Source organism: Falco punctatus (genome assembly GCF_963210335.1).
Source record: "Falco punctatus genome assembly, chromosome: 3".
Classification (NCBI taxonomy): domain Eukaryota; kingdom Metazoa; phylum Chordata; class Aves; order Falconiformes; family Falconidae; genus Falco; species Falco punctatus.
This window is the reverse complement of record NC_137582.1, coordinates 58257981-58283135: the sequence shown is the minus strand read 5'-3', so window position 1 is coordinate 58283135 and position 25155 is coordinate 58257981. Positions and strand designations below refer to the sequence as shown.

The 25155-nt window shown below is 42.1% G+C and overlaps 3 protein-coding genes across 6 annotated transcripts in view; 1 reads left to right on the top strand and 2 right to left on the bottom strand.

Annotated features, from left to right (window-relative positions):
- The window catches only part of SMCHD1 (structural maintenance of chromosomes flexible hinge domain containing 1), a 90777-nt gene extending 84315 nt beyond the window's left edge, over positions 1–6462 (bottom strand). The window contains exon 1 of one of the 2 annotated variants that reach the window (XM_080381363.1): positions 6146–6462. In XM_080381363.1, the coding sequence (XP_080237489.1) occupies positions 6146–6325 (180 nt within the window). In that variant the 5' untranslated portion in view covers positions 6326–6462. The remainder of the gene's footprint in view (positions 1–6145) is intronic. The other variant, XM_080381366.1, reaches the window with a different exon arrangement.
- Positions 6463–6599: 137 nt separating this feature from the next.
- Positions 6600–22156, top strand: LOC308061434 (uncharacterized protein). The gene is made up of 2 exons (XM_080381392.1): positions 6600–10774; positions 11307–22156. The coding sequence occupies exon 2, from the start codon at positions 15125–15127 to the stop codon at positions 16352–16354; it is 1230 nt and encodes a 409-aa protein (XP_080237518.1). The 5' UTR covers positions 6600–10774; positions 11307–15124; the 3' UTR covers positions 16355–22156.
- Positions 21181–25155, bottom strand: part of NDC80 (NDC80 kinetochore complex component) — a 16950-nt gene continuing 12975 nt past the window's right edge. For all 3 annotated transcript variants that reach the window (XM_080381384.1, XM_080381385.1, XM_080381386.1), the window contains exons 15-17: positions 24426–24556; positions 23804–23906; positions 21181–23449 (exon numbers count right to left, since the gene is read on the bottom strand). In XM_080381384.1, coding sequence (XP_080237510.1) covers positions 23327–23449; positions 23804–23906; positions 24426–24556 — 357 coding nt within the window. In that variant the 3' untranslated portion in view covers positions 21181–23326. The remainder of the gene's footprint in view (positions 23450–23803; positions 23907–24425; positions 24557–25155) is intronic.

The following is a 25155-nucleotide window of genomic DNA, read 5'->3' as shown; positions in this document are numbered from 1 at the left end:
CTTGCCTAATGTCAGAGCACATGATATACACAGATATACAGAGTATATGATCTTTGGACACCAACAGGAAGGGGATCCAAAAGTGTCTAGAAAAGCAGTTGCATTCGAAGAAACACAGAAATTATTTCTAAACATTTCTTGGAGCTCAAAGCAAAGAGCTGTATATTACAGAAACAAAGGAACACCCAGTAGCCCTTTTCTTCTGGGCACATGGTCACTAGAGACAACCTACAAACAAAAACCGGTAGTGAACACCAGTGTTCTGAAACATTTTCCAGCCATCCTTTATTGATGGAGTCATCTCCATCTAATGAACTAATTACAGAAGATGACATTTGCAGAACTTTTATGTGTCATCGTCTCTTGTCCTACCTAAAAGCTTCACTACTTTCAGAAGTTCAGTTGATACACTTCTAAATATTTACAAAAAGATATCATGAAAAGGTGTTAGGATGTGAACAGATGGTTCAACAGAAACACTAAGAACACTGCTGCCTATCACATGATCCAGTAATAGAAGAAGTTTTTATGCAGTACCTTAAAGTAAAGCTTTATGGTAATTTTGGTGGAAAAACGGGGACAAGAAGAGAGGGACATTGCATCACAAGAAGCCATATACCTAGATCTATGAAATCTTGTCCAGAACAATGAGTTAACTCACACATCTTTTCAAGATTTGCAAACTTAACAAGTAGAAAGAAGCTGGGCACCCTAGAATTCATGCAAAGAGCACGCGGTCATCACTAGACTTGTTTGGAGTCTAGACAAATACTTTCACCAGACCTTCACAAGCTATTGTGTCTAAAAGCACAACCACAAATATTAATGAGTGCAGCTATCAGCCAAAATTTTGACATCAACTCCATACAGTTTCCACCATGAAAATACTTTGTATGGCATCACTTTAGTTAAAATTACAAGAATTCCAAAGCCACTCTTCAAAAGCAAAAAGTATTTGGTCACACCTAAGAAGGTGCACCTGGATAACTAATGCTGAGGGAATGCAGATACTCTGCATTTGACCATACTGCCAGCACTCAGATTTGAGCAGGAACTTAAGAACAACAAAGCTTCCAAATCAGTCAGCACATAGTAAGATAGTAACTAAGTGCACAAAGGTATGCAAACTGCACCTTTCTTCCCACAGAAATGTCAGTAACAAACATGACAATATACAAGCATTCCAGTGAAGCCTGAAATACAATACAAGTTTTGGAAAAAAACTCACAATATTGTTGCATCTTACACTTACCTTACAGTACCTCCAACAGTTTATTTAAGAATCAAGCAAAAACTTGTTTCCTGCACACATGTAATGTTTACAAATCTATTTTTACTTTCCAATTATACAGAATCTTGGGAAGTGAGTAAATGAACATAGGTTCGTAATATAAAAATATAATTATTGCAAGATGGATTGATTTCATCATTAAGAATGGAAGTACTTTTATTGAGCAAATTTACCAGAACAGTTATCTCAGGAAATAATCCGAATACCTCAAATACATTTAAGAGTTACCCTCTGGTGCTACAAACACCAGAAGTTGCTAATATCTTTTCACTGATCTCAAATAATTTCATTAGACATTATTCATTAGGCACTGGCAAGCAAATATTCACAAAAAAAATATTTACACTTATTTCTTGAGTTTCCACCACAGCTATGCTTCTTCTCCATATTCCCTCAATGAACATCCTTTTTTGCTTCTTAGCTTACTGATATACTGGCAAGATCATCTGTTTAAATACTTGGTAGACTGTTAGGATACAATGGGAATCTCAACAAAAGATGTGACAAAAGATCAAAAGCAAAATATTTTGGTTTATTGCCATGTCTGAATTTTGAGTATTTACTTGAATTACAGTTATTTACTTTCCATACAAATTACAGATCTGTACTTCCTATATATTTCTTCAAACAAGGAGGTCACAACAATGATGAAGTTTCATAAGAATTAAAGCAGCATTTAGCAACGTGTTCAATTCCCATTTAAGTAGTAACACCAGCTCTCCTCAGACTGGTACTTCACCTCAAAGCCTCCCAAAACCCCCTTCACACATAGCAAAACTTCTGTGCTGTTTTCAACACAGATACTTTTCTGCTTTAAAAGGACTATGACTTCTCTTAAGTGCCTGGAAGGATTCCTATGAGCTTAGCAGCAAACTGGAATGTACCAGCTTCACCGTGTACCTGGACAATGTGAGCAAAAGATCTAGGAAAAGCTGCCAACAAAGTTTAGCTCCATTCTGCTCACTGCAGGTAAGTATTTTCCAGTTATATTCTCAACATCAGGACAAGCAGTGGGTCATATATCTAATACAAGACAACAGCAAGGTGCACAAGCAATAGCAATCCCAAGAAGAGATAAAACTCCGTATTTAATTCACTTATTCACTTAAAACTTCATGGTTCTGTGGACTGAAGTTACATGACTGTACCACATATGCTTGACAGTGCTCAAATGGAATAATCAAGCACATAGATCATTGTTTATTACGAAGTTTCTGCTTTAATATTAAAAAAAAACACTAAACAAAACCAACAACACAACTTTCACACACACACACACTCAGAAGGAAAGGCTAATTTCTCAGTATATAAAGCTACATCCAACCACACTGCCATGCATGAACTTGTTAAGGGGCAGTGAAAAAATTTCACAAGGTGACAACTATTTGTTTCCAAAACAAAAAACCCCAGTCTCAAAAATTAATAAAGACTATTTTAGCAATAATGGAGTAACATTTTATATGACTACAGAGAGGCCATGAATCACTCCTAGATCAACCTCTCAGTGGCTGAATCTCTTGTTCTCAAGAATCAGTTATTTTACTACACAAACAGGAAAACAGCACCCTAAGACCATGCCTTCAGGCATTCAAGTTATTTTCAGCTCAGAATCATCAGATACTGCCATCAGGTTTAACTTCATTATTTATTCACATTTACATTCTCCTTTGACTCCTACACATCTAGCTATATCCAAAGGAATTCTCTTACATCACAGGAAGTTGTTCACAGCAGGAACAGTTCCAATAGCTTAGCATTTCTGGCGCCCTTGCCAGAAATTACCACCCCCACAGCCTGCTGGCAGACAGGAAAACATACACACACCTTCGCTACTACAGTAGAATCATTCAGTCGCACGATGAACTGCCAGTGAAAGTTGATTTAAAGCTGAGCCTGTAGTGAGGCTGAGCCACCAGACAGGATACTCATGGAAACAACCCTACTAGATATGCAGCATTTGCCTGATCAAGCACTCAGATGGTATCTAGTAGCTTTAATTGGAAAAAAGCAAGTACAACATTCCACTTCATCTCTGAACAATTCAAAACTTGCTTATTAAAATAATCTCTCTTCCTGAACTTTCATCACTTCTCTGACACATTTTCAGCACCATGAAGTGGGGAAAGGCTGTTCCACTCAGGTGCCTAATGCATTCACCATGTTTTTTCCTGGAAGTAGTTAGCAGCAACTTTCAAGATACCAGAAATCCAGCACTTTGGAGTACAACACACTGAGAAACACAAATGCACAAAGCTCCCAGAAGTATCAAGATGCCAGATCATTCTTCAAGAAGCCTAATGAGAACCTGTACACCGCGGGTGTGGGAGACATCAAACTTCCTGGACCTCAGCCCGCATACTTTTCACTGTACCAGCACTTACTGGTCCTGTCAAACTGTCTGTCCCAGCACACTTTCAGAGTTAGATGCCCCATATAAGATGCCCCATATATAATGAAATCTCTTAGGCACAAAGAGTCACCAACTGAAATTAGATACCTCTGACTGAACTCACAGATAGTCAACACGATACTGGTGAAGGCCTTTCTCTAAGGGAATGATCATGTGAGCTTCATGTTGCACAAGTTCATAAAAGCACTGACTATTATCCTTAACACCCCAAAATAGCCACCAGGACTGGCAACAGAGATTATGGTGTCGACATGGTAAGAAACTATACTTAAATTTTACTTTCACAGGCACCAAATCCAAACACATCAAGCTCTGCTTTGCAGTGCCAGTCTTCTCAAATGCTATGTTGCACATCTGAGCAGTCTGGCTACTGGCATTAAAGTACTGACCTCACAATGTCAGTATGTTTTTAAGATAAGAAAACTCTAAAGCTGTTTGTACCCAAGATTTGCTACATCTTGTGATTACGGCTTATTTCTGTACCAGACTGCAAATATGCCAAATGCTCAGTGAACTACTGAACACCATGAGGATGCGTAGAAACAGAAGTCACTGGAGTGCACAGCATATATGAAAAAAGCCATGAAAAGAAAGACTCCCTTGTCTGTGACAAGTTGCAAATCAGTGTTAACCTCAGCCCATCAATTAATTACAAAAGCTAAGAAAAAAGATGGGTTAATCATCAACGTATTTTCCCTGAATACTGAAAATATGAAGTATCTTTGCAATTCATCCACTAGACACAGTTGAGATGGGATCCATTAAGGCAACTCTTGGAGGAAATCACATAATACTTGTATTTCCTCATAGGAGACACCAACCCTACAACGATGCACCATTAAATAGGAAGTTGGTTCTTACAAGGCCATGAACCCACCCCACTAACTTCTCAGAATGTTACACTGCACTGCATTGATCAGGGGTCCTCAAACTACAACCCGCGGGCTGGATACGGCCCCCCAGCGTCCTCAATCCGGCCCCCAGTATTTACAGAACCCCCCTGCCCAGGGTTGGGCGGGGGGGGGAGAAACCAAGCAGCCGCAGATGACTGTCTGCCACTTCATCTGCGCGCTGCCCCCCTGGTTAAAAAGTTTGAGGACCCCTGGCACAGAGTGTACCGATTTCTTTATTTCACTCAGTTACTTGTTTCTTCCAGTCTTCTGAACTTTAGGGCTGCTGATCAGATCAATGGATGCGCTAACACTCCATAGCCATGTTACTGCCGAGTAGCAGCACAGACTCAGCACCTCTAATGGAATATAAATATGCCATTTTGAAGACTGAAGCAGAACTGTGCAAGGAGGCAGTCATGTGTGACAGCTACTCCTGCGGACATTGATAACTCAAAGCTTACGTGGCAGTAGGAAACCAGTACATGAAACTCTATCCAGACATAGAACAAGTGAAGCCATTTCCCCCAAGAATTTACATCCTAGACAACAAAGTGCAAATTACACTGGATAAGGAAACTACGACAGGATGTTTTATCAGACTAAATCAGCGCATAGTTGACAGCCGATTTTCCTGTGCGCTTCACAATATAAGACACACGCAGGCAACGAGCAGCTTTATAGCATTTATTATTCCCTCAGAAAACTAAACCATGGCGGGAAGTGAGCGATGCCTACTGGTATCACTAACAAACTAAAGCAAACCGCCGGTGCGCAGAAGGCAACCTCTACCGCCAGGAGGCCTGAAGACAGCGAAAGTTCTCGCTGCTCGTAACGAACGCAAAGGGGTACGCGAGCCCGCAAAAACCCGGCCAGGGAAAGCATTCGAACGGCTGCCACGGCTGCCGGCTCCGCAGAGAGGCAGTTACGGGGCTCAGGGCGGGAAGCGAACGGCGCTCATCGCCGCCGCCGCCAGCAGAGCCCCCGCCGGTCCGGCCCCCGCCGCGCTGCACCGTGCCCGAGGACGCGGCTCCGCGCCGCCGCCGCCAGCTCCCCGCGCGAGGGAGCTCGCGAGCCGCCCGCGCTCTTCCCGCCCGCCGCCAGGGGCAGCTCCCGCCGCCGCCCCGCACGGCCGTCGGCGGCGCGGCGGGCCCGGAGCCCGGGGGAAGGGGACGCCAAGGCAGCGGGCGCGACCCCTCCTCGACGTCCGTCCGCCCGTCCCGGCAAGAAAGTTCGGGGCAGGGAGGCGGGCGCGGCCCGCGCCCCCCGCCGGCAGGCGGAAGAGGCGGCCTCTCCCTTCCGCCCGCGGCCGCCCAGCGGCCCCCGGCCGGGGCCGGGCCCCCCTCGCACGTGAGGCGGTGGCACGTGCCGGTCAACCCCCGGCACCGCGAGGCCCGGCCGCGCACACGGGCGGGTGGAACGTCGGCGGCGACTGTTAGCGCCCCTCGGCCGCGCCTGCCCCCGCCGCCGGGGGGGAGCGTTAACGGCGCGGCCGGCCCCGCCGTCCCGCCCGCCGCCGTCGCCCTTGCCGCGACCCCCCCCCGCCCCCTGCACCTGGCAGACGGCGTTGCGGAAGCCGCGGTAGCTGTCCTTGCCGTAGCTAAGCACTTTCTCGTCGGGGTCCGCCTGCTCCTGGCGCCGGTCGAAGAGAAACACGGTGCGGTCGCTGCTGCCGCGAGGCGTCAGCGACACCGGCCTGCAAGCTCCGCGACTGCCTCCCGCCGCTGCTGCCATGTTGGGAAACCGCGGAGACGGGGAACCGTCCCGTAGTTATAATGGCGGCAACGGCGGTACCTACTGCCTGGCCCGCGAGCTCCCCCGCCTGGCGCGGCCCGGCGCGCGCGCGGAAGCCCCGGCCGGGGAAGGGGGGAGGAGCCAGGCGGGCGGCCCGGAAAGGGACGGCGGGGGCGGGGCGCGGGCTGCAAGCGAAAGGGCTCCTCAGCGCCGCGACCTCGGAACGAGTTCCCGCCCAACGTGTTACGTCACTTCCCTCGCCGTGGGGCGGGGCGGGGCGCGGCGCATTTGGGGCGCGGCGCTGCCGGCGCAGGCGTGGCGCAGGCGAGTGTGGCCGCGTGCTGCACCCGAGCCGGCTGCGACGGTTGACACGCCTGAGGCCGCCGCCCGCTGCCGCTTCCGCAGGGCGCAGTGAGGGCGGCCGTCGCCTGGTGTGCGCTTGGAGGCCTAGTTCGTCGGAACAAACCAGGCGATCGAGATCCATGAGCCGTTGGTTATTCTTTTTGGTCTTTAATGCGTGAAGCACTTTCTTCCTCTGAAGGAATGAGTTGGTGTAGTGTCTTCAGTCTTAAATTTGAGACTTTAATTAAAAAACGTATTTAAAACTTGAAACGTGGTAAAGTTCTTGAGTATTTTTGTATATGCAGGACCCAAATGACTTTTCTTGTGCCACTATAGAGGAGCAGTAGGAGTAGAGTAGCAGCAAAGCTGCCGTTGACATAAAATCATTCAAGAAATACAGTCTTTACCCTCTTTAAGCACCAGCAAAAGACTGTTATCAGGAAACTCAGGATCTTTTGATGTGTTACTCAATGTAGGGTAAACTAACAACTTTTTTTCTGTCGTAACAGGGACATAATTGGGGCATACTTCATAAACGAGCTTGGAGAAAGAAATCCAAAAATTGTGATTTATGCGTTAGGGTTTTTGGAAGGTGCAGCTAATGCTCCTGAGGTGGTTAACTCAGAGGAACAATGTGTTCTCAGTTTTGTGTGTTCTTGTCGTACTTGCAGTTCATTCTTCCCTGCTGTGTTCTTACATGGAGTTTATGCATAGTCTTCCAGTACTTCAGTTGTGTGTAACAGTTAAAAGAGTTGCCTCAGTATTTGCTGTCATTTCTGAGAGACGCCTCTGGTCTAAGAATACATAAATGTTGTTAAGTGGCAACATTTTTATTTGTAGTCCCTCTTTAATTCGAGGGTGACATTTTCACTGTGATATTAACTGCTTGTACAGCTTGAGATCTAGAAGACATATATGGCTGGACACTTTGATCTTTGACCTTCAGGCCCTCTAAAAATATTACACACACGTACACCCCCCCCCCCAGTTGTAAATTAATTACTTTCAAGCTTTCTTGGTGCAAAATTGCATGTTCATTGAGCTCTCATTTAGTTGTGCTCAAGGGGTACATAGGGTGTAGTCTTCTTACCATAAGAATACAAAACAAAACAGAAAACTGCCCAAAGGAATACAGTCTTCCTCCTATGTACTCTGCCCTGCTTGTCTAGAAAAGGCATGAACAGGAATGCTCGGAAGAGTGCAGCTGCTTCTCTTTTAAGGACACTTAGCTTTGAAAAGGAAGAATTGCGACGGCATGTAGGGGAAGTTTGTACAACAGTCGAAGTGGTGAATAGCAGAAAAAAAAAAAAAAAAAAAAACAACCAGAAAAAAAAATGCAAGAGCTGAGGTTCATGGTGACTTGCGGAAACATCTCACAACCCGTGGAAGGTTGTAAAACAGGTCAGGGGGATCGTTCCTCCTAACTTGCACGCCTAGTTCAACTCACGGTGCACATTCGTACAGTTAAGTTGGTTAGTTCTGCCCGAAGTCTGCGCCTCCTAACTCATTACTGGCCAGTTTCTTTCCCGCTCCGATGTAAAGGTACAGCTCTTTATTAATCACTGCGCGTGCTCCCCGCGCGGGGCATCCACTCCCCTCGCGGGGGCCACTTGACGAGGAGGTCACGATCTCCCACTACCACAAATACCTTTACCCTTCTTTTGCGCATACTTCTAGTATCCTTGAGCCTTACTTCTTCAACCATTTGTTTCTTTTCACAGTTAGCATGTCTTTGTCAGAAGGCTCCTTATCTCTGAGCTCATCTGCATCAGTGCTAACAGCCCCCTCCTCGGGCAATGGGGCTCCTGCCTGCCTACTGATGGTTCCCATTGTCGGTGCCATTCCTACTTGCGGCAGAGTTTGAGGTCTTGTGACAGAGTTTTAGATTTCTTGCTACATTATTTTCCTTATCGGTGCAGTTACACGATAAGAAAGGAAATTGCATAGTGGAACTGAGCACTGTGGAGTTTTGTGAGAACAAAGAGCATTTCTACTACCCGGTTAACAGATGAAGGATCTCATGAGAGTTTTTATACAGGCTATGACTCAGAGCCCCTCTAAGCCGTGACTTGATGAAATTTGGAAGGATGTATCAAACCTCTTTATGAGTTCGTAAAACAGATTTTTGTTTTCCAGCGTATTTGTAAAGTATTTCTGGACTTGAGATAGAACTTCCATTTTAGAATGCTAACTGCTTCGGGGAAAAAAAACCCTGGTGAATTATTGCATCTGACTTCAAAATGAATACACCAAGCGGGTGAGGATGGTTCTAACTGAAATGCAGGCACTTCACTTGCATGGAAATAAGGTCCTCGTTATTCAGCCTGTCTGCAAGCTGGCTTAAAGAGTGCCTGCAGTTGCAAAGTTCTAATTCTGCATTATGAAGTATTTTGTTCTATATATACTCTATAACTGAGTAATCCATTTCAGTTCTTATGGAGAATAACTTTCTTTGCTGGAAAAAGGAAAATTGCTTATATTGATCTGCTGGATTTTAAAGTCATGTATCATGTTATTTTTCAACATTAATAGTAGCAGTCGAGTTACCAATAATTTGTTCATCTTGCCATTTGATATTTCTGATGATGCTTAGGAATGCGGATTTTGTGTGTGTGTGAGAATGTGTTTACTATTATGTCCTGCTATTACCAAAAAACATAACCAAGAAAACTCTCTAGACTGAATGATAATTTAGAGAGCTGATTGGTTTATTGCAACACTGGGTGCATGGGTGATTTTTCCTCCTAACATGTACATCACGCTACTCGAGGGTATACACTATATACCTATATACATATAGTAGAGTATTTGCATATTCATAGAACATTGCATATTCATTGTCATTTAAACAGGATTGGTTACACATTTCTTGCTTCTAATGCAAATTAGTGCACATCCTCGGAGACAGCACTATTGAAGCTTTTTACTAACTATGCAGGTGGGATTTTGCCCTCTTTCAGGGTGGTGGTGGGGGGTGGAGTTGTGGGGGAACTATCTGAGTTGCAAGTCATGATCTTCGACTACCACAATTACTTCTGTTGTGCTTTCAACTAATGTTCTGTTAGTGTTTGTGGATAGTGACACTTTCTCAGCTCACCTCCTCTTGTGGCCAGAATTTCCTCACTTGAAAGCTTCTTTTGCATGACTTATCTTAGTGTTCTTTTCACTGTCTGTTGTTTCCCGACCTTGTGACATCAGCAAAAGAGTGGAGGATTGTTCTTTCTTCATTCTAACTAAATTAAGTCTTTGGTATCACTACCTGTATCTAATTTTTTCATTTGAGGAATAAATTAAGTATCTGCTTTCTTTGTATTAAGGGAGAATATGAACTAAGTTCCAGCACTGGATATTTTTAGGTGGTAAGTATTTTCTAGAAATGTAATGAAAATCGGTATCTTCACTCAAATAAAGCACACAGTCCTTCTAGTAGGTGCAGTGGTACAGTCTATTGTGTGATGCTGGATGCTACTGCCTATGTATGCTTAGTAGGTACAAAACTACAAATTCAGAGTTCTCTAACAAAAAGTGCTGCTCTTCCTTAAGGTAATAAAGGTTTTGTATCTAAGAAGAGGAGCCTGTGGCATCTTGCATTTAGAACTCCACAGACCTTTAACATAGCCCCTTACAAAAAGTACCTCAGTGAGAACACCAGAGGTATGAAACAAAGTGACATCACTAGAACTGCTGAGGTGCAAACCAGCAGCATCATTACTCATAAAACTGAGAGACAGAAATCATACAATAGGAACAAACAGTAAATTGTCAACATAATGTGCAAGCAGAGGTAGATGTGGAGAAGTGGGTTACTGAAGTGCTGTCTAGTTTGAGGGGTGGTGTTTTTGGGTTTTTTTCCATTTACTTCTCAGTAACTTGAAAAAAATGAATGAGCAACTAAAGTGACAAAATTTGTGAAACACATTCCAGATAATCAAGTTGAGAGGACTGTAAAGACAGTCCATGGTTCTGAGATATCTGACCAATGTGATAACAGATTCTTTTTTTTTAAAATTGAAGGCAATACAGGGAGAGATGGTGGAGGAGGGGGAGGGACAAAGAACCATTCATTCACCCTCCTATGGTCCAAATTAACTCTGTCAGCTGGGCTTTGTGAGTAAAACTCATGTAAATTCTTACTGTTCATTGTGTACTTTGTTAACAAAAATACAATCTGACATACTGATTTAAAATCTAATGAAATAATGTCTCCGATGACTACAGATAGCTAATTGTGGAAAGTGTGCCTAACATAATTGGGATTTCTGAACTAAGAAATTATGGTTAAAAGTATAAAAATAGGAAAGATAATCCAGAATTTCCAATCTATCTTATAAAGCAAGAAGAATAGACATGTAGTTGTATTAAAAAACATGCAGAACTAATAGGAAAATACACTTTTCATAAAACATTTCACTGAACTGTGAAATGTTTTCACGTAATGAGAATTAATGATTCAGTGACATTTCAAAACCATTTTTTCTTTGTACGAATACAAAGGAGATAAAGAGCTAGAAAGAATAAATAAAGAAATTATTACTATGAGACATACAAAATCCAAATATTACTGAGTAGGAAGAGTTTAAGTTGGAAAACAAATAATCCCATATCTGATCATTGTTGAGTTTTTTGCATTGTTTTCCAGAGCCATATTTGGAAGGATATCAGACTAGATGTGTTACCAAAATCTCGGAATGAAGAACTTATCGACACCAATGTGATGTAGATAAGCAGACACTTCTTTATTGACGGCCGGGTGCGTGAGTGAGTCCTCTCACGATCAATGCACGCCAAGTCTCAAAACCAGACACCATATATAGAAGTTATTCATACATATTCATTAAATATTCATGCATAATCATAATATTTCCTATAAATCATTAACATATTCTCCTTCCATATCCAATTCTGCGCAGTAGAGCTTAGAAAGGTCCAGAAATGGGTCTGGGGTACGATTTGGGTAGGTGTTATATGAGTCGGTGGTCGCGATCTCCCCCTGCCGGAATTACCTTTTACTAAAGTTCACGGTTTCTTGGCAGGTAACAACAAGCTGTTCCAGTCAACTCTCCCCAGTTTCCATTCATCTTATATTCTGACATTTCAATACACTTTCTACATACAGAAGACTAGTCAAATACAAAGAAACCTTTCAAACCCTAAATTTATTACCTAAGTTTTAACAATGATTCTAGCCCATTCTTCTGGCTTTGGTACGAGACTATACAGAGGATCTCATAGCAGCTTTTACTATATAAGTTTCATTAAAATATATATCTTATCCTTCTGTATTTCTATTCTATAAAATTATTTTATAAAATAAAATAATCAATCAAATAAAGTCAATCAATCTTAACTTATTAGCAAATCTGTAACAGATGGATACTTGTAGGATTTAGCCTGGCAGCTCTCCTAGGACTGTTGCAGAACTCTTTGGGGGAAAATGTGGCAATACCAGGCCTCTGCGAAAAGTGAACTGCGAACTAGCAAGAAACTCTTTCCATTCATCCACTAGGGACAAATGGCTGCAGCCAAAAGAGCAGTGGTCATGAAATAAGTTTGATAGCAATACACTGCATCTTGTGAATACCAGAGTCACATCTCTCACGGGAAATGAATGAGGACGGACCAAACCTTAAAAATGTTCTTCCCCTGAAAGACGAAGAAACAGGAATGATTCTTGAATGAGTACATGAAAACATGTATCTGAGAAATACACGTTGGGAGAAAACAGTTCTTCATTTGTGGAAAAGCTGTTGGAGTATAAGATTAATGTCTTCAAGCATTAATATTTTAATAGAATACTGCTGCTGTTATGCTTGCAAAGTTTTTTTTTTAAGACCATGTCTGAAGAACTCCCTCCAACTGCACTCTTACAAGTCATAAGACTAGTCATTTGGCTAACTGGGAGGTCCCAGATGACTGGAGGATAGCCAATGTGACATCCATCTACAACAATGGCAGGAAGGAGGATCCAGGGAACTACAGGCCTGTCAGCCTGACCTCGGTGCTGGGGCAGGTTATGGAGCAGGTCATCCTGAACACCATCACGTGGCATATGCAGGACACCCAGGGGATCAGGCCCAGCCAGCGTGGGGTTATGAAAGGCAGGTCCTGCTTGATGAACCTGATCTCCTTCTATTAAAAGGTGACCTACCTATAGTGGATGAGGGAAAGGCTGTGGATGTGTCTCCCTGGACCTTAGTAAAGCCCTCGAAACCATCTCCCACAGCATCCTCCTGGAGAAACTGGCTGCCCATGGCTTGGGCAGGTGTACTCTGTGCTGGGTTAAAAGATGGCTGGCTGGCCGAGCCCAGCTGGTGGTGAATGGAGTCACATCCAGCTGGGGACTGGTCACAAGTGGTGTTCCCCAGGGCTCAGTGCTGGGGCCAGTGCTGTTTAGTATCTCTATTGATGATCTGGACAAGGGGATTGAGTGCCCCCTCAGTAAGTTTGCAGGTGACACCAAGTTGTGGGGGAACGTTGATCTGCTGGAGGGCAGGCAGGCTCTGCAGAGGGATCTGGACAGGCTGGACCGATGGGCTGAGGCCAGCTGCATGGGGTTCCACAAGGCTCAGTGCTGGGTCCTGCCCTTGGGTTACAACAACCTCATGTAACACTAAGGCTTGGGGCAGAGCGGCTGGGAAGCTGCCTGGTGGGTGGGAAAGGACCTGAACATGAGCCAGCAGCGTGTCCAGGTGGCCAAGAAGGCCAACAGCATCCTGGCTTGTATCCAAAATAGTGTGGCCAGCAGGACTAGGGCAGTGATCGTCAGTCCGTCCCCCTCCCCGTCCCCCCCGCCCCGTACTGGTGAGGCCACACCTCAAATACTGGGTTCAGTTTTGGGCCCCTCACTATGAGAAAGACATTGCGGTACTGGAGTGTGTCCAGAGAAGGGCAACAAAGCTGGTGAAGGGTGTGGAGCACAAGTCTTATGGGGAGCGGCTGAGGGAACTGGGGTTGTTTACCCTGGGGAAGAGATGCAGGGGAGACCTAGTGCTCTCTGCAACTACCTGAAAGGAGGCTGCAACAAGGAGGGTGTTGGTGTCTTCTTCTAAGTAAGAAGTGATAGGGCAAGATGAAATGGCCTCGAGTTGTGCCAGGGGAGGTTTAGATTGGAGATAGGAAAAATTTCTTCACTGAAAGGATGGTGAAGCATTGGAACAGGCTGCCCAGGGAGGTGGCAGAGTCACTATCCCTGGAGGTGTTTAAAACGTGTAGATGCGGTGCTTAGGGACATGGTTTAGTGATGGGACTTGGCAGTGCTGGGTTAACAGACTTGATGCTTTTAAAGGTCTTTTCCAACCTAAATGATTCTGTAAAGAATCATTCTGTCCTGTAAGAGGTGTAAGAAATAGGAAAACATCGTAAGTATGTTGTCACAGAAGAAGTCCTACTACATATGTGGGACATTACACTTTTCAATTCAAGTTGATATTGATTCAATATTACTTGCTTTTTCTCTGGAAGACTGCTTCCTCCTTTTACTCTTCCTATCACCTTGGCTTTTAGCACTTTCCCCTTACCCTGGCTGCTTTCTCCTGAACCATCAAGGAGCGCCTTCATCACCAGCTCAAGTAGCAGTGGCACCATGGAGTCCAAGCCAATCGGGCCAGGCAAGACCAGTTGACTGCTTAGTCATTTAGATGTCTAAATGGCAAGGCATTGCCCCATACTCCAGATTTTGAGATGGTGTCACAGTAACCATTGGCCTGTTTTTCGCACTGTGGGCAACTTTTTCTGTAAGCATGTGTCACAATTTCTGCTGTAGCACATGCAGAAGAGCTAGGGTTTAAAGAGCTTTTAGGCTAAGCATTTGTGTGCTCAGCACCTACTATAAAATGCCTGAAGAATATCTTCTGGGTAATCAGGCAGGTGAGATGTAGTAGCATAGGGATGTGGTGATGCGGAAGATCACGTGTTGTGACGGAAACGTAGGAACTAAGTAGAAAACCGCCCACGAAGGGGCTGGCTCTGCTACTTGTATATAAGTGCCTGTGTCTTTCAATAAACTGCCATTTAGCCTTCCTCTCCATGAGAGTCTGAGAGCTGATGGTCCCTCAGGTGCTGCGCTGAGGTTTGGACACATCATAAGCTACATCAAGTGGTGACCCTGACGTGATCCTGGAAGGCAGCGTGCTGGATGACACTGGACCTCTGGAGGGGCAATGAAGCCAGAAAAAGATGTTGATGTTGATTCCGTGGTACAGGTATTGAGAAAATGGGTGAAGGAGGCAGGGGAAAAATGCCCGCGGAAAGATATAACGGAAATCATCCTATGGATGAAGGGCAGAGGGTTGATTGTTAACCCGCAAGATATTATGTGTTGTGAACTGTGGGAAAAATTTGAACAAGAAATTTGGGAATCTGAGAAAACGGGCACGACGGCGTGGGGTTCAACCTGGGGTAAGATATGTTGTGCTATGAAAAAAACCCGTGAACAGGCTCAAATATGGGCTGCGAAATATGGGAGCATCTATGTTTGGTACGGAGCGTCCTCGGCTTCCGGGAATAAATCGGGAATCGCAGGTGGGCACTTCAATAGCAGGGGACTCTAAACCTCCTAGTCCTCCTCCTAGTCCACCGGGTAATCTACCGGACAGCCCACCATCAGAAAGAAAGACGGAATGCTATCCGGTAGAAAATAAGAATGCAAAGCGGGAACAAAAGAACTTATACCCAACAGATGACTTGGCAAATTTAATGCGGAGATTAAAAGTTGAGGAACAAGAACAGCAGGAAAGGGGTAAGGCAAAAGAAAGTAGCGTGCAGGATAGAGAACATAAAGGACGGTTGGCAGAGTTAGAAAAGGAGCAAGGACAGAAGGAAAAGGATTGGATATCAGCAAAATGGTTACAGGAGGCTATTAGGCAAGGCGAAGACAGATTGAGCAGAATAGACAAAGCAGGGGATAACACCCAAACATGGTGCCAGCGAGAACAGCCACCGAGTTATTCGGATGTGGCAATTCCCCCTTCATCTAGTTCAGATGAAGAGGAAGACTCAAAAAAGTGTGATAACGCAGCCAGCAATGAACTACCTGACGTAGACTGGTTGCCTAGGCACATCAGCCCAAGGGGAGCGAGATCAAGGACACACTCAGCACTGCTAGATAAGGAAGACAAGGGTACAGTCTATCGAACTAACAAAGGGAGGACTTTAACCGACATACAACAGGGAAAAGGAGGGATCCGAAGTTTTTTAGCACTGCTACTGGTTTTGGTGTCCTTGGTCAACGGTGACCGCCTGTACAACTGGACACTGATACAACTTCAAGAATCACGAATACTACAATCTATAGTGACTCCGGGTGCTCCCTCCTTCAATGTCACGGTCTGTCAGCTGATGGGCCCAGATCTACTGGACGGTTGGAGAGCCCCGAATTGTGCTAGTAACAGTAGCAGATGGGACACTGGGGGTAGGAATACATATCGGTGCCCAAGTTCAAATCCCGGTAGAAGTTATTGTAATTCCCCTGGTTATTTTTATTGTGCCTACTGGGGTTGCGAAACTATTGCCACAGCATGGACCTCGAGTCAACCTGATAGATTTCTTACAGTAATGTGGGGTCCCTTTGGCTGTAAGACCCCTTCTAAAACTGATGGTGGGACAGTATGGCATCGTGGGAATTGTAGGTACCTCTGGATAAACATCACTAACCCGTCCAATCCAGCTTGGTTTATTGGCCAAACTTGAGGAGTAATGCTTTGGACATCAGGTACTGATAGGGGCACCCTTATTAAAAGAACCCCCACGGTACACCCCTCAACCTCAGCCCCTAGGCCCCAACATAGTAATCTCAGGGCTTCTACCCCCACAGACCTGCACCCCTGACACAACTCCCGAAGCGACTGACCCTTATCCCCTTTGGTCCATGATGCAGATGATGTACTTGACCTTGAATGAATCTAATCCAAACCTCACTAACCCCTGTTGGCTCTGCTATGACATCAAATCCCCATTTTATGAAGGTATTGCTTGGAATGGCACCTATAATTTATCTACGGAGGATAACCCCGGTTCATCTAAGTGGGAGAAGTCTAGTATCGGCCTCATGATGTCAGCGATCAGGGGGGAGGGAACCTGTCTGGGCCAGGTGAAAAGGAGCTGGGTCTCGTTGTGTGCTTATAACATCTCTCAACAGCCCTTTAGTGGAAATGTCAAATGGATTATTCCCGAAGAAGGAGGGTGGTGGATTTGTTCCAGGAAGGGCCTCGTACCGTGTGTATCACTTGAACTTTTTAATAACATCACTGATTTTTGTATCCAAGTCTTAGTTATGCCAAGGATTCTGTATCATCCCTCGGAGGACACATATGCACACTGGGAAAAACAACCATCACCTGTCCGGGTCAAGAGGGAGCCAATAACAGCCATAACGGTCGCAACCCTCATGGCACTTGGAATCACCGGAACAGCAACTGGCATCACCTCCCTAGTTCAATAACGGAACGGCTGGAGCTCCTTGCGTGCAGCAGTTGATGAGGATTTAGAAAGACTTGAACGATCTATCTCAGCCCTAGAGAAATCCCTATCCTTGTTATTGGAGGTGGTCGTACAGAATAGGCGGGGCCTAGTCCTTCTTTTCTTACAACAAGGAGGCTTCCGTGCAGCCCTGCAGGAAGAGTGCTGTTATGCGGACCACACACGCATAGCTAGAGATTCACTAGCGAAATTGCATGAAGGTTTGCTACAGCGCAAACGAGAACATGAGGCGCAGCAAGCAGGGTATGAATCCTGGTTTAACCAATCACCCTGGCTAACTACTTTATTATCTAGTCTTGCTGGTCCTCTTATTCTGATGTTGCTTTTAACTTTTGGACCTTGCATTTTTAATAGACTAGTAGCATTTATTAAGTCTCGCTTAGACACAGTAGAGGCACAGTATGTTTTGTTGGCTCACATGACTGACCATCATCACCAATGCACTTAATGTTGTATCTTTGCTAGCATGGAAGGGGGGAATTGTAGTAGCATAGGGATGTGCCGATGCTGAAGATCACGTGCTGTGACAGAAATGTAGGAACTAAGTAGAAAACTGCCCACGAAGGGGCTGGTTCTGCTACTTGTATATAAGTGCCTGTGTCTTTCAATAAACTGCCATTTAGCCTTCCTCTCCATGAGAGTCTGAGAGCTGATGGTCCCTCAGGTGCTGCGCTGAGGTTTGGACATGTCATAAGCTACATCAGTGAGAAAGTTTGGGTTTTGCTGGTTGCTGGAAGAGAGCCTCGGCAATGCTGAATTGCCATTCTCTGGTTTCTTGTTTATTCCTGTACAGTTTTATATCTTTCAAGGTGGTAGTTTTCCTCTTAAAAACCTACACTTGCCTGAACAGTGCAACCTCTCACTGTAGTTCTCCTTGTCTCGTGTGACTCTACTCTGCAGCTTTCCCTATGGCTTCCTTACAGCTGAGGGCCAAACCCCTGGGAGGGGGAAAAGGACAGTAAGTCACTGTACAGTATTAGTCAAGTGAAGCCCATTACTTTGGTGCCCTCTCTGCACTTCAAATGTCATGTAATGCCCCTTGCTGAACTCGTGACTCCAGACGCTCTTTTCCAGGCAAAGCACTTTCATCTGGGTACACAAATAGTCACGTGTGTGTGCTAGCGCTGTGTTCTCAGAAGGGCCATGTGTTTTCTACTAATACAAAGGCATTCACTATTCTAAATAAATATGAATTCATTCGTATGAATTTTATGAAGAGTGAAACAAAATTCCATACATCTTGCTTCTTTCAAAGTATTTCTACACATTCCATCACCACCTGTCTTTCCATCTGCTTTGGACTCTTGCCAAACCGGTAAATATTTCAATAAGGTGAAACTGGAATGACAGGCAATTTCATTTGCCTTTTAAATCTTAGCCCTGTGCAAAGGGTTCTTAAGACTGAAGTGCTGATCAGGTAAGACACTGCCAATTACAACTGATCTCATGCATGAGGTGCTAGGGAAAACACTATACAGACCACACATCACAAAGACTCCTTGTTATCATGAAGCTGTTGATGAGGACTTTTGGAACGGAGGGACAAGGCAGTCAGTGATCCTGTAGACAGACATGTGATCCAATCTGCTTCAGGCAAATACTGGAACTGGGAGACCCTTATGAACTGGAGTTCACAAGAGGTCCACTCTCTGGAGGCAAGTAGGGCACAACAGACCTCGCACCTGTAATGTTTTATATAGTACCCTACGGCCAGACTAGTACCAAGGACAGTCTCAAGTATGAATAAATCATCTAAAGCATTTTCTTTGCTTGGCATTTATTACTGTTTCCTGACCTGTGGTAAGTAACAGTTGCCTTTTATTCCTCTTGTAATTTTTTAATCTGGAAATCTGAAAAAACAGCAAAACTACACACAGATACTCTTTTGCCAGATCTTGCTGTTGTACTGATGCGAACTGACATCTTGAAAAATCCTGTAAACAAGTTCTACAGAAAAAGCCTGCAAAATTAAGAATTTTCTCATGCTGACTGAGCAGCCTCTGCCAACCTCCTGATACAGGACTGAAGATGTCAGTGCACTTCCCTGAGATATGACATTGACTAAGGCATCAACAGTCCCTCATCCAGTGAGAACACAGGGGCTCCTTTTTAAGGAGTGGATACAATCAAAAACATTCAACAAGCACCTAAAATATAAAACTCCAATGAAGATACAATAGTCCTATATGGACTATTGCAATATGGAGATCTTTGCAAGGTAAAAGGCCTCAACAATACATTATTTCATCATGCCAGGACCTTTTCACAGCCAAAAATCTGGAGAGCAAATGTTGAAAAAACACGGGTCAATTCCCTAATTCTATACTAGTGCCAAAAGAGGAAGGTTAACTGACTTGAAAGGAGACATTAAGGTTTCCAAGTTATTAGGAAGCGACAGTGCTCCCCAGGGAAGAGTGGAAAGAATATATCTAGTCTTTTCAGGTTCTTCGCAGTGTTCAAAATACTTACATACCAAATAATCTGTGGAGCAGAGACAGGCAAATAGTAGTCAGTACCCTTGTTCACAAAATCTGTTGCTTCACCTAGAGTCACTTGGCATGAAAGACCATGAACTTCCTTTTTACTATAAAGCATTGCTGCAGGGAGTTTCCCTTCTTATTGAAAAGGGAATGTCTGTTGGCCTTTTCTATTGTAGTCTTTCCAGAAAGAAGAAACAAAATATACATGGTTTTTCGATTCTACCACAAAAGGTGGAGCAGGGATGAGAACTCACCTTAAAAGTCAAAGTACACAATATTAGAACTATTACAGAACCAACAAAGATCAACAAATTGTTATCCAGCTTGGAACTACAGACTTGCATAGGACACGTGGTACTGTACCTTGGCAAAACCAGCGAGAAGGGTCCTAGTAGCCTCATACACGAGCTGAATGGTCAGTGCAAAGTTAAAAAAAAAAAAGCCTTACCAGGCTCACATGATGCACTCAAGGAGTACTCCAAAAACAACTACCCAGTTCATGACAGTAATATGAGTTCTGACAAGAGAATTTGAAAAATAACACACTCTAGGGAAGAGAACAAAGCTATACACAAAGTTCTATCATGCTTCTACAGCATCAAGTATTATTTTTTTAGAAGCAGGTAAAAAAAATAATCAGATAGAGTGGTCATGTGGAGTAGTACCCTTTAATGCTTAAGCTAGCAAATGGTTGCTTGGGAAGATTAACGCCAAAGGCAAAATGCGCATAAATTGGTTATCAAAGTAGCCTGGACCTTGGTTCCTTAGAGTTTTTAAAAAGCCACCTATTTTGAAAAAGTTTAAAACAATTTTTATTCCTTTCAGTTTATAGGAAATAGATGTTTCTATGTTTACATCTATTTTTCCTTTATACTATGCACATTTAACAGCAAAGATAGCAAGGGAATTAGTATTTGCTGCTAAGATAATTACCTAGTTCCTCCAGGAAAAAATCACATTAATTGTAGTTTTTATGTCATGTTTCTATACTTGTAGCAATAATCTATCTTTCAGAGAAACAGGTTTAAGAAATTTTATTGAGTATAAAAGTTACATAAATGTGAGGCATATTAACTAAACTGTACAAAAGATACTCTAGCAGGAAATAAGGGAACTGTATCCATATAAAAGCCAAAAAATTTACAAACTACTCTTACTACTGAAATGTGTAGGTGCCAATGGTACATTCTCATTAAGATTTTACAGTCTGGTAAAAAGAAACAAACCCAAAATCAATAGCAGTAATTATGTTCTAGTGCCTATTGTCTAAATTTAAAAGCCATATTCCAGAATACAAATAAAAAATGGCTACCTGACTTCTGGTATCATACAAGAGGAGGTATATTCAAGAAGCATTGAAAAATTCCCTCAATTTTAAAATGTCAAGATGCACTACCTAGTAAAAAATTGACTGATGTTAATCTATGTTATATTACAACATAAAAATCCCCATTGTATTTTATAGGACCTAGGTCAAGGCCCAAGCTGGTTCTAAAGTCAATTCAGTTTAACTGACACACAGACCAATAGTTCAGCCCAATAACAAAAACACATTGCCAACATTACAAATGTGGACTTTTTATTACTCAGACTACTCCAATTTCAAAATATCACATTTGCCAGTACATGAAGGAAGGTCTTTGTGAACCTTGATTCTTTAACCCATTCCCACTGGGTTAGTATTGGTCCTTGGAAATTAAATTTATTTTGCTTTCATTTACTCAAGTCAACTGACTACTCCACATGGCAAAGAACCTGCAGATAGTAATAAACACAAGAACAGCTAGTTACAGAAGCAGAAACAAACAGGTATCAGGCAGCCAAGAGAGCATAACCCATAAATAAGTACATATTTAAAAATAAAGTGATTATTTTGTATGGTTCACAGTTTTGCTTTATTAGAATATTGCTTTAGATAACAAAAATATTAGAAAGATCACAAAAAAGCTTCTAAAGAGAAGGAACAGATTTGATAATGACTAGGCTGTAACAGAAAAAAATGTAAGAGTTTGTATAAAAGAGGACAACAGAAGAAAGCAGAAGTACTATCCACCTGTTAGAAAACTTTCATAGCTGTCATATTAAACTTCTGGAGTACAACACAAAAGAACAGAAAGTTAGAAGCTATGATAATAATGGCTTTAATTAAGTATCTGAAATAAAATACTCATACCAGAGCCAGAAGGTTCACACACTACGTTAAGAACAACTGAGTTTTATATATGCTCTGCAAAAATAGCCTAGAATTAAAGACAATCCGGTTTCTATTTGCAGCCTCTGTTCAGATGGTTCAACTTAAGTTTGTTGTAGGGATCTGCATTTCATTCCAATTCTATAGTTATACGCAATATTAAGGACAACTTCATTTAGCTATCAGCTACTAAGAACTTTTGAACAGACTGCAAAGTTGCTTTTATCATTGTATATTTGAATCAGTGATACTCATCACTGAACTCTAAAAACACTCACATACTTCAGTACTTTTATTAGGAAATACCTCATAAACTAAACTATCCAAGACTTAAGTGTCTTTTTTTTTTTAAAGACAAGGTATATACAGAGTAGATAAGAATGTACTACTTCCACATAGCACTGAACAAGGGAGTACAAGTTCAAGAGATAGTGTATGGGGAGCTTCATTGCAAATACTTTGAAAAAAATGTAAACCTAATTTTACTGCTACTTTCCTGAAGGAGAAAAAAAATAAAATCAAATAGAGTCTGTTCAGCTGGTCTAACAAGAATGCAGACTCATTGTAGACCATTTTGATGTAGATTTGGCTAATGTTGGATACAAGTGATTAGCTTAATTCCCAGAATTTATATGTTGTTCTACTTAGAGCTATCTCTGATATACATATTTAACAAGTACAGTGAGTTTCATCTGGGCCTGTGAGCAGTTAAGTTAGAGGCAGGACTTTGCTTTCAAACTGTATAACTACTGCTAGACTACTGTATAACTACTGCTCATCTTTTCAGATAAGAATTTTTTTAACAAAAACCTAACTCATATAAGAGCGGTCTCTGGGCAGTTTCATAGATTCATGGAACAAGCAGAAGACTGAAAGACGTTTATATTTGGTGTTGCCACTAAAAGAAAGGCTTGGGGAAGGATGTGCACTGTCATGCATGTGCACTAAATAGGTACATATATTACGAAATACACAAACTATACTCCAGAAAGGAAAGTGTAACTTCTTCAGCAAATCTTACCTGTTTACAGAAGTGTTTAGCAATCTTAATGTTTACAAAACCCACTGGTTATTTTTAAGTAGCAGTATTTCAGGTTGTCAGTACCCTCTGCATTTGTGCTGTCACTTGCAGTTCCGTTTTTAAGTCCACTGTCTTGTTTTTTTTAACAGATTAACTGTAGTCTTGTCTTACTAATATTCTTAGAAGAGCACAAATTATTTGATTATAAAGAAAAAATGAGATTCAGCTTTTCCCACAGTTGTCTTGTCACAAATGTAATTATATATAATGTATTGCAAGGAGGAAGTGTAAGCAAAGCCTTTTTTAGAAAAATGCAAATATATAGTTTAATTCTTAAATGTATTTGTGTCAAAACAAAAGGAAGTTTATAAACATTTCCTTACACTTAAAATCAGTTTCACTGCTAAACGCAGGAAGTACCCATCTTTTTAGAAGGCACTATATACCAGAGCTTCAGAAATGCAAAATTTTCATTTTCACCCTTTTGGTAATCACAGACTTTCAGCCTTCTTTGTATAACTGTCTAGAATTCTGGTCAAGGTTGACAATAGATCTTCAGACATGAATTCTTCATAGTTTCTGTCAATTTTTGCATTCTGTTCATCCAGATATTTCTAGAAAAGAGTTACCAAAAGTTCATTAGAACTATCATGGTCTCTACTGTACTGTTAAAGCATTTTAAGCAGTCATTGCACAGGTTAAGTGATTTCAGTTAAACACTTCTCCAAAAGATGTCTACCAGAAGCAGATTAAATCTGACAGGATGTTACTGCTGAAATTTAACAATCAGTTCTGATTATTTATACCAAAGGTTTTGTCAACAAATGTAACTATTCCACAGACTCAGTGCAGCAGCACTAAATAACTGATACTTTATTGGAAGGAATAAGTTCTAATTTCCATGTGTTTAACTGCAGTTGCAAATATGTCTAGAAAGATTTCATTCTGAATATCAAATTTTAGCTTACCTCTATAGATACTACATGAGTAGCAATCACTTCTAAAAGACGATTCAAGTTATCACCAGCTTTCCTGCTCTCTTCTGTTGTTGTTTGCATAACAACTTGGTATCTAAAAAGTAAAGACATTCAGAAAGTCATGTCTGTAATTATAAAATTCCTGACATCTAAAACAATCACTTCACCAAGTCTGATATATCATGTTTAACATAATATTTTCATTAGTATTAAGCTGAACCAAGTTAGATTTGTATATTAATACTCAGCTTAGAAGAAAAAGGAGCATATGGTGCTAACTGGTAAGAAACAAAGTACTTTAGAGTCCAAATAGAGTCAGTATAGTCTTTCCAGACTTTAGGGTGTAAAATGTAGTTGTCACAAGTTTGGAAACAAACTAATTTCCTTATTACAACCACATATATGAAAAAATTATGTGGAAAACCGTTCTGATGCAGCAGATGTATTCTAGCAAAATATAAAGTGTCAAAGAGAAACATCTTTCAATTGCGAATTTGTATAACTAATATACTGAGATACATACCTGCTCACCAAAGAATTTTATGTTAGAATTCAAGAAAATGCTTTTGTCCTTAAAACACAAAAAAACTAAACTTGAAGTTATGGGCCTTACTGTCGTTGAAGATCATGTAATTCATTTGTGGCTTCACTGAGACCTTCATTGACACCACTCTCAAGTAATTGTTTATGCTTCTCTAACAGTTCCTGTTCATTTGCACATTTTTGCTCTTCCTCTTCTGCCTCCTGTAAACATCAGAGGAAACAAATAAAAATAAATTGCATAAGTCAGGAATAATTAGGATTTTTTTCTCCTTTATATTACCTTATTACATCCTAATACTTGAATTCAGAATTCACACAAGTAACTCCAAACTCAGAACTAAAAAAACCCCAAGGACACCCCCTCAGACCAAATGTTTCAGTCATTTTCTGTATCTTCCACCCAAAACTAGCCTAATCTTCCCTTCAATTCTCTAACCATATTTCAAGGTCTGTGTTACAGCTATTTTCCCTCCAAAATTCATCTCAAAGTGTTATTTACATATTTTAAATAGCTTAGAAATGGAACATCAAGAACAACTGTTTCTAGCTTTAAAAAATACAATCACATTTGAGTAAGAAAATTGTTTTTCCTTTTTGTGTCTGAAAGATAAGGACAAAATGTAAGTAAACATCTCTCAGAGGAGAATGACACTGTTAACACTAAACACAATTAAATGCACAAAACCAAACTAAATTCCACCATCAAATAAAAAAGAAATTCTGGCAAATTACTGAAACATAATCTAAAAATAATGTTAATACTGAAGTCTTATGGATAGCAATTTAACGATCATGTCTTC

Bases quoted from the DNA above. Each gene is read 5' to 3' on its own strand.
- LOC308061434 (XM_080381392.1), top strand. From the start codon at position 15,125: ATGGGAGCATCTATGTTTGGTACGGAGCGTCCTCGGCTTCCGGGAATA.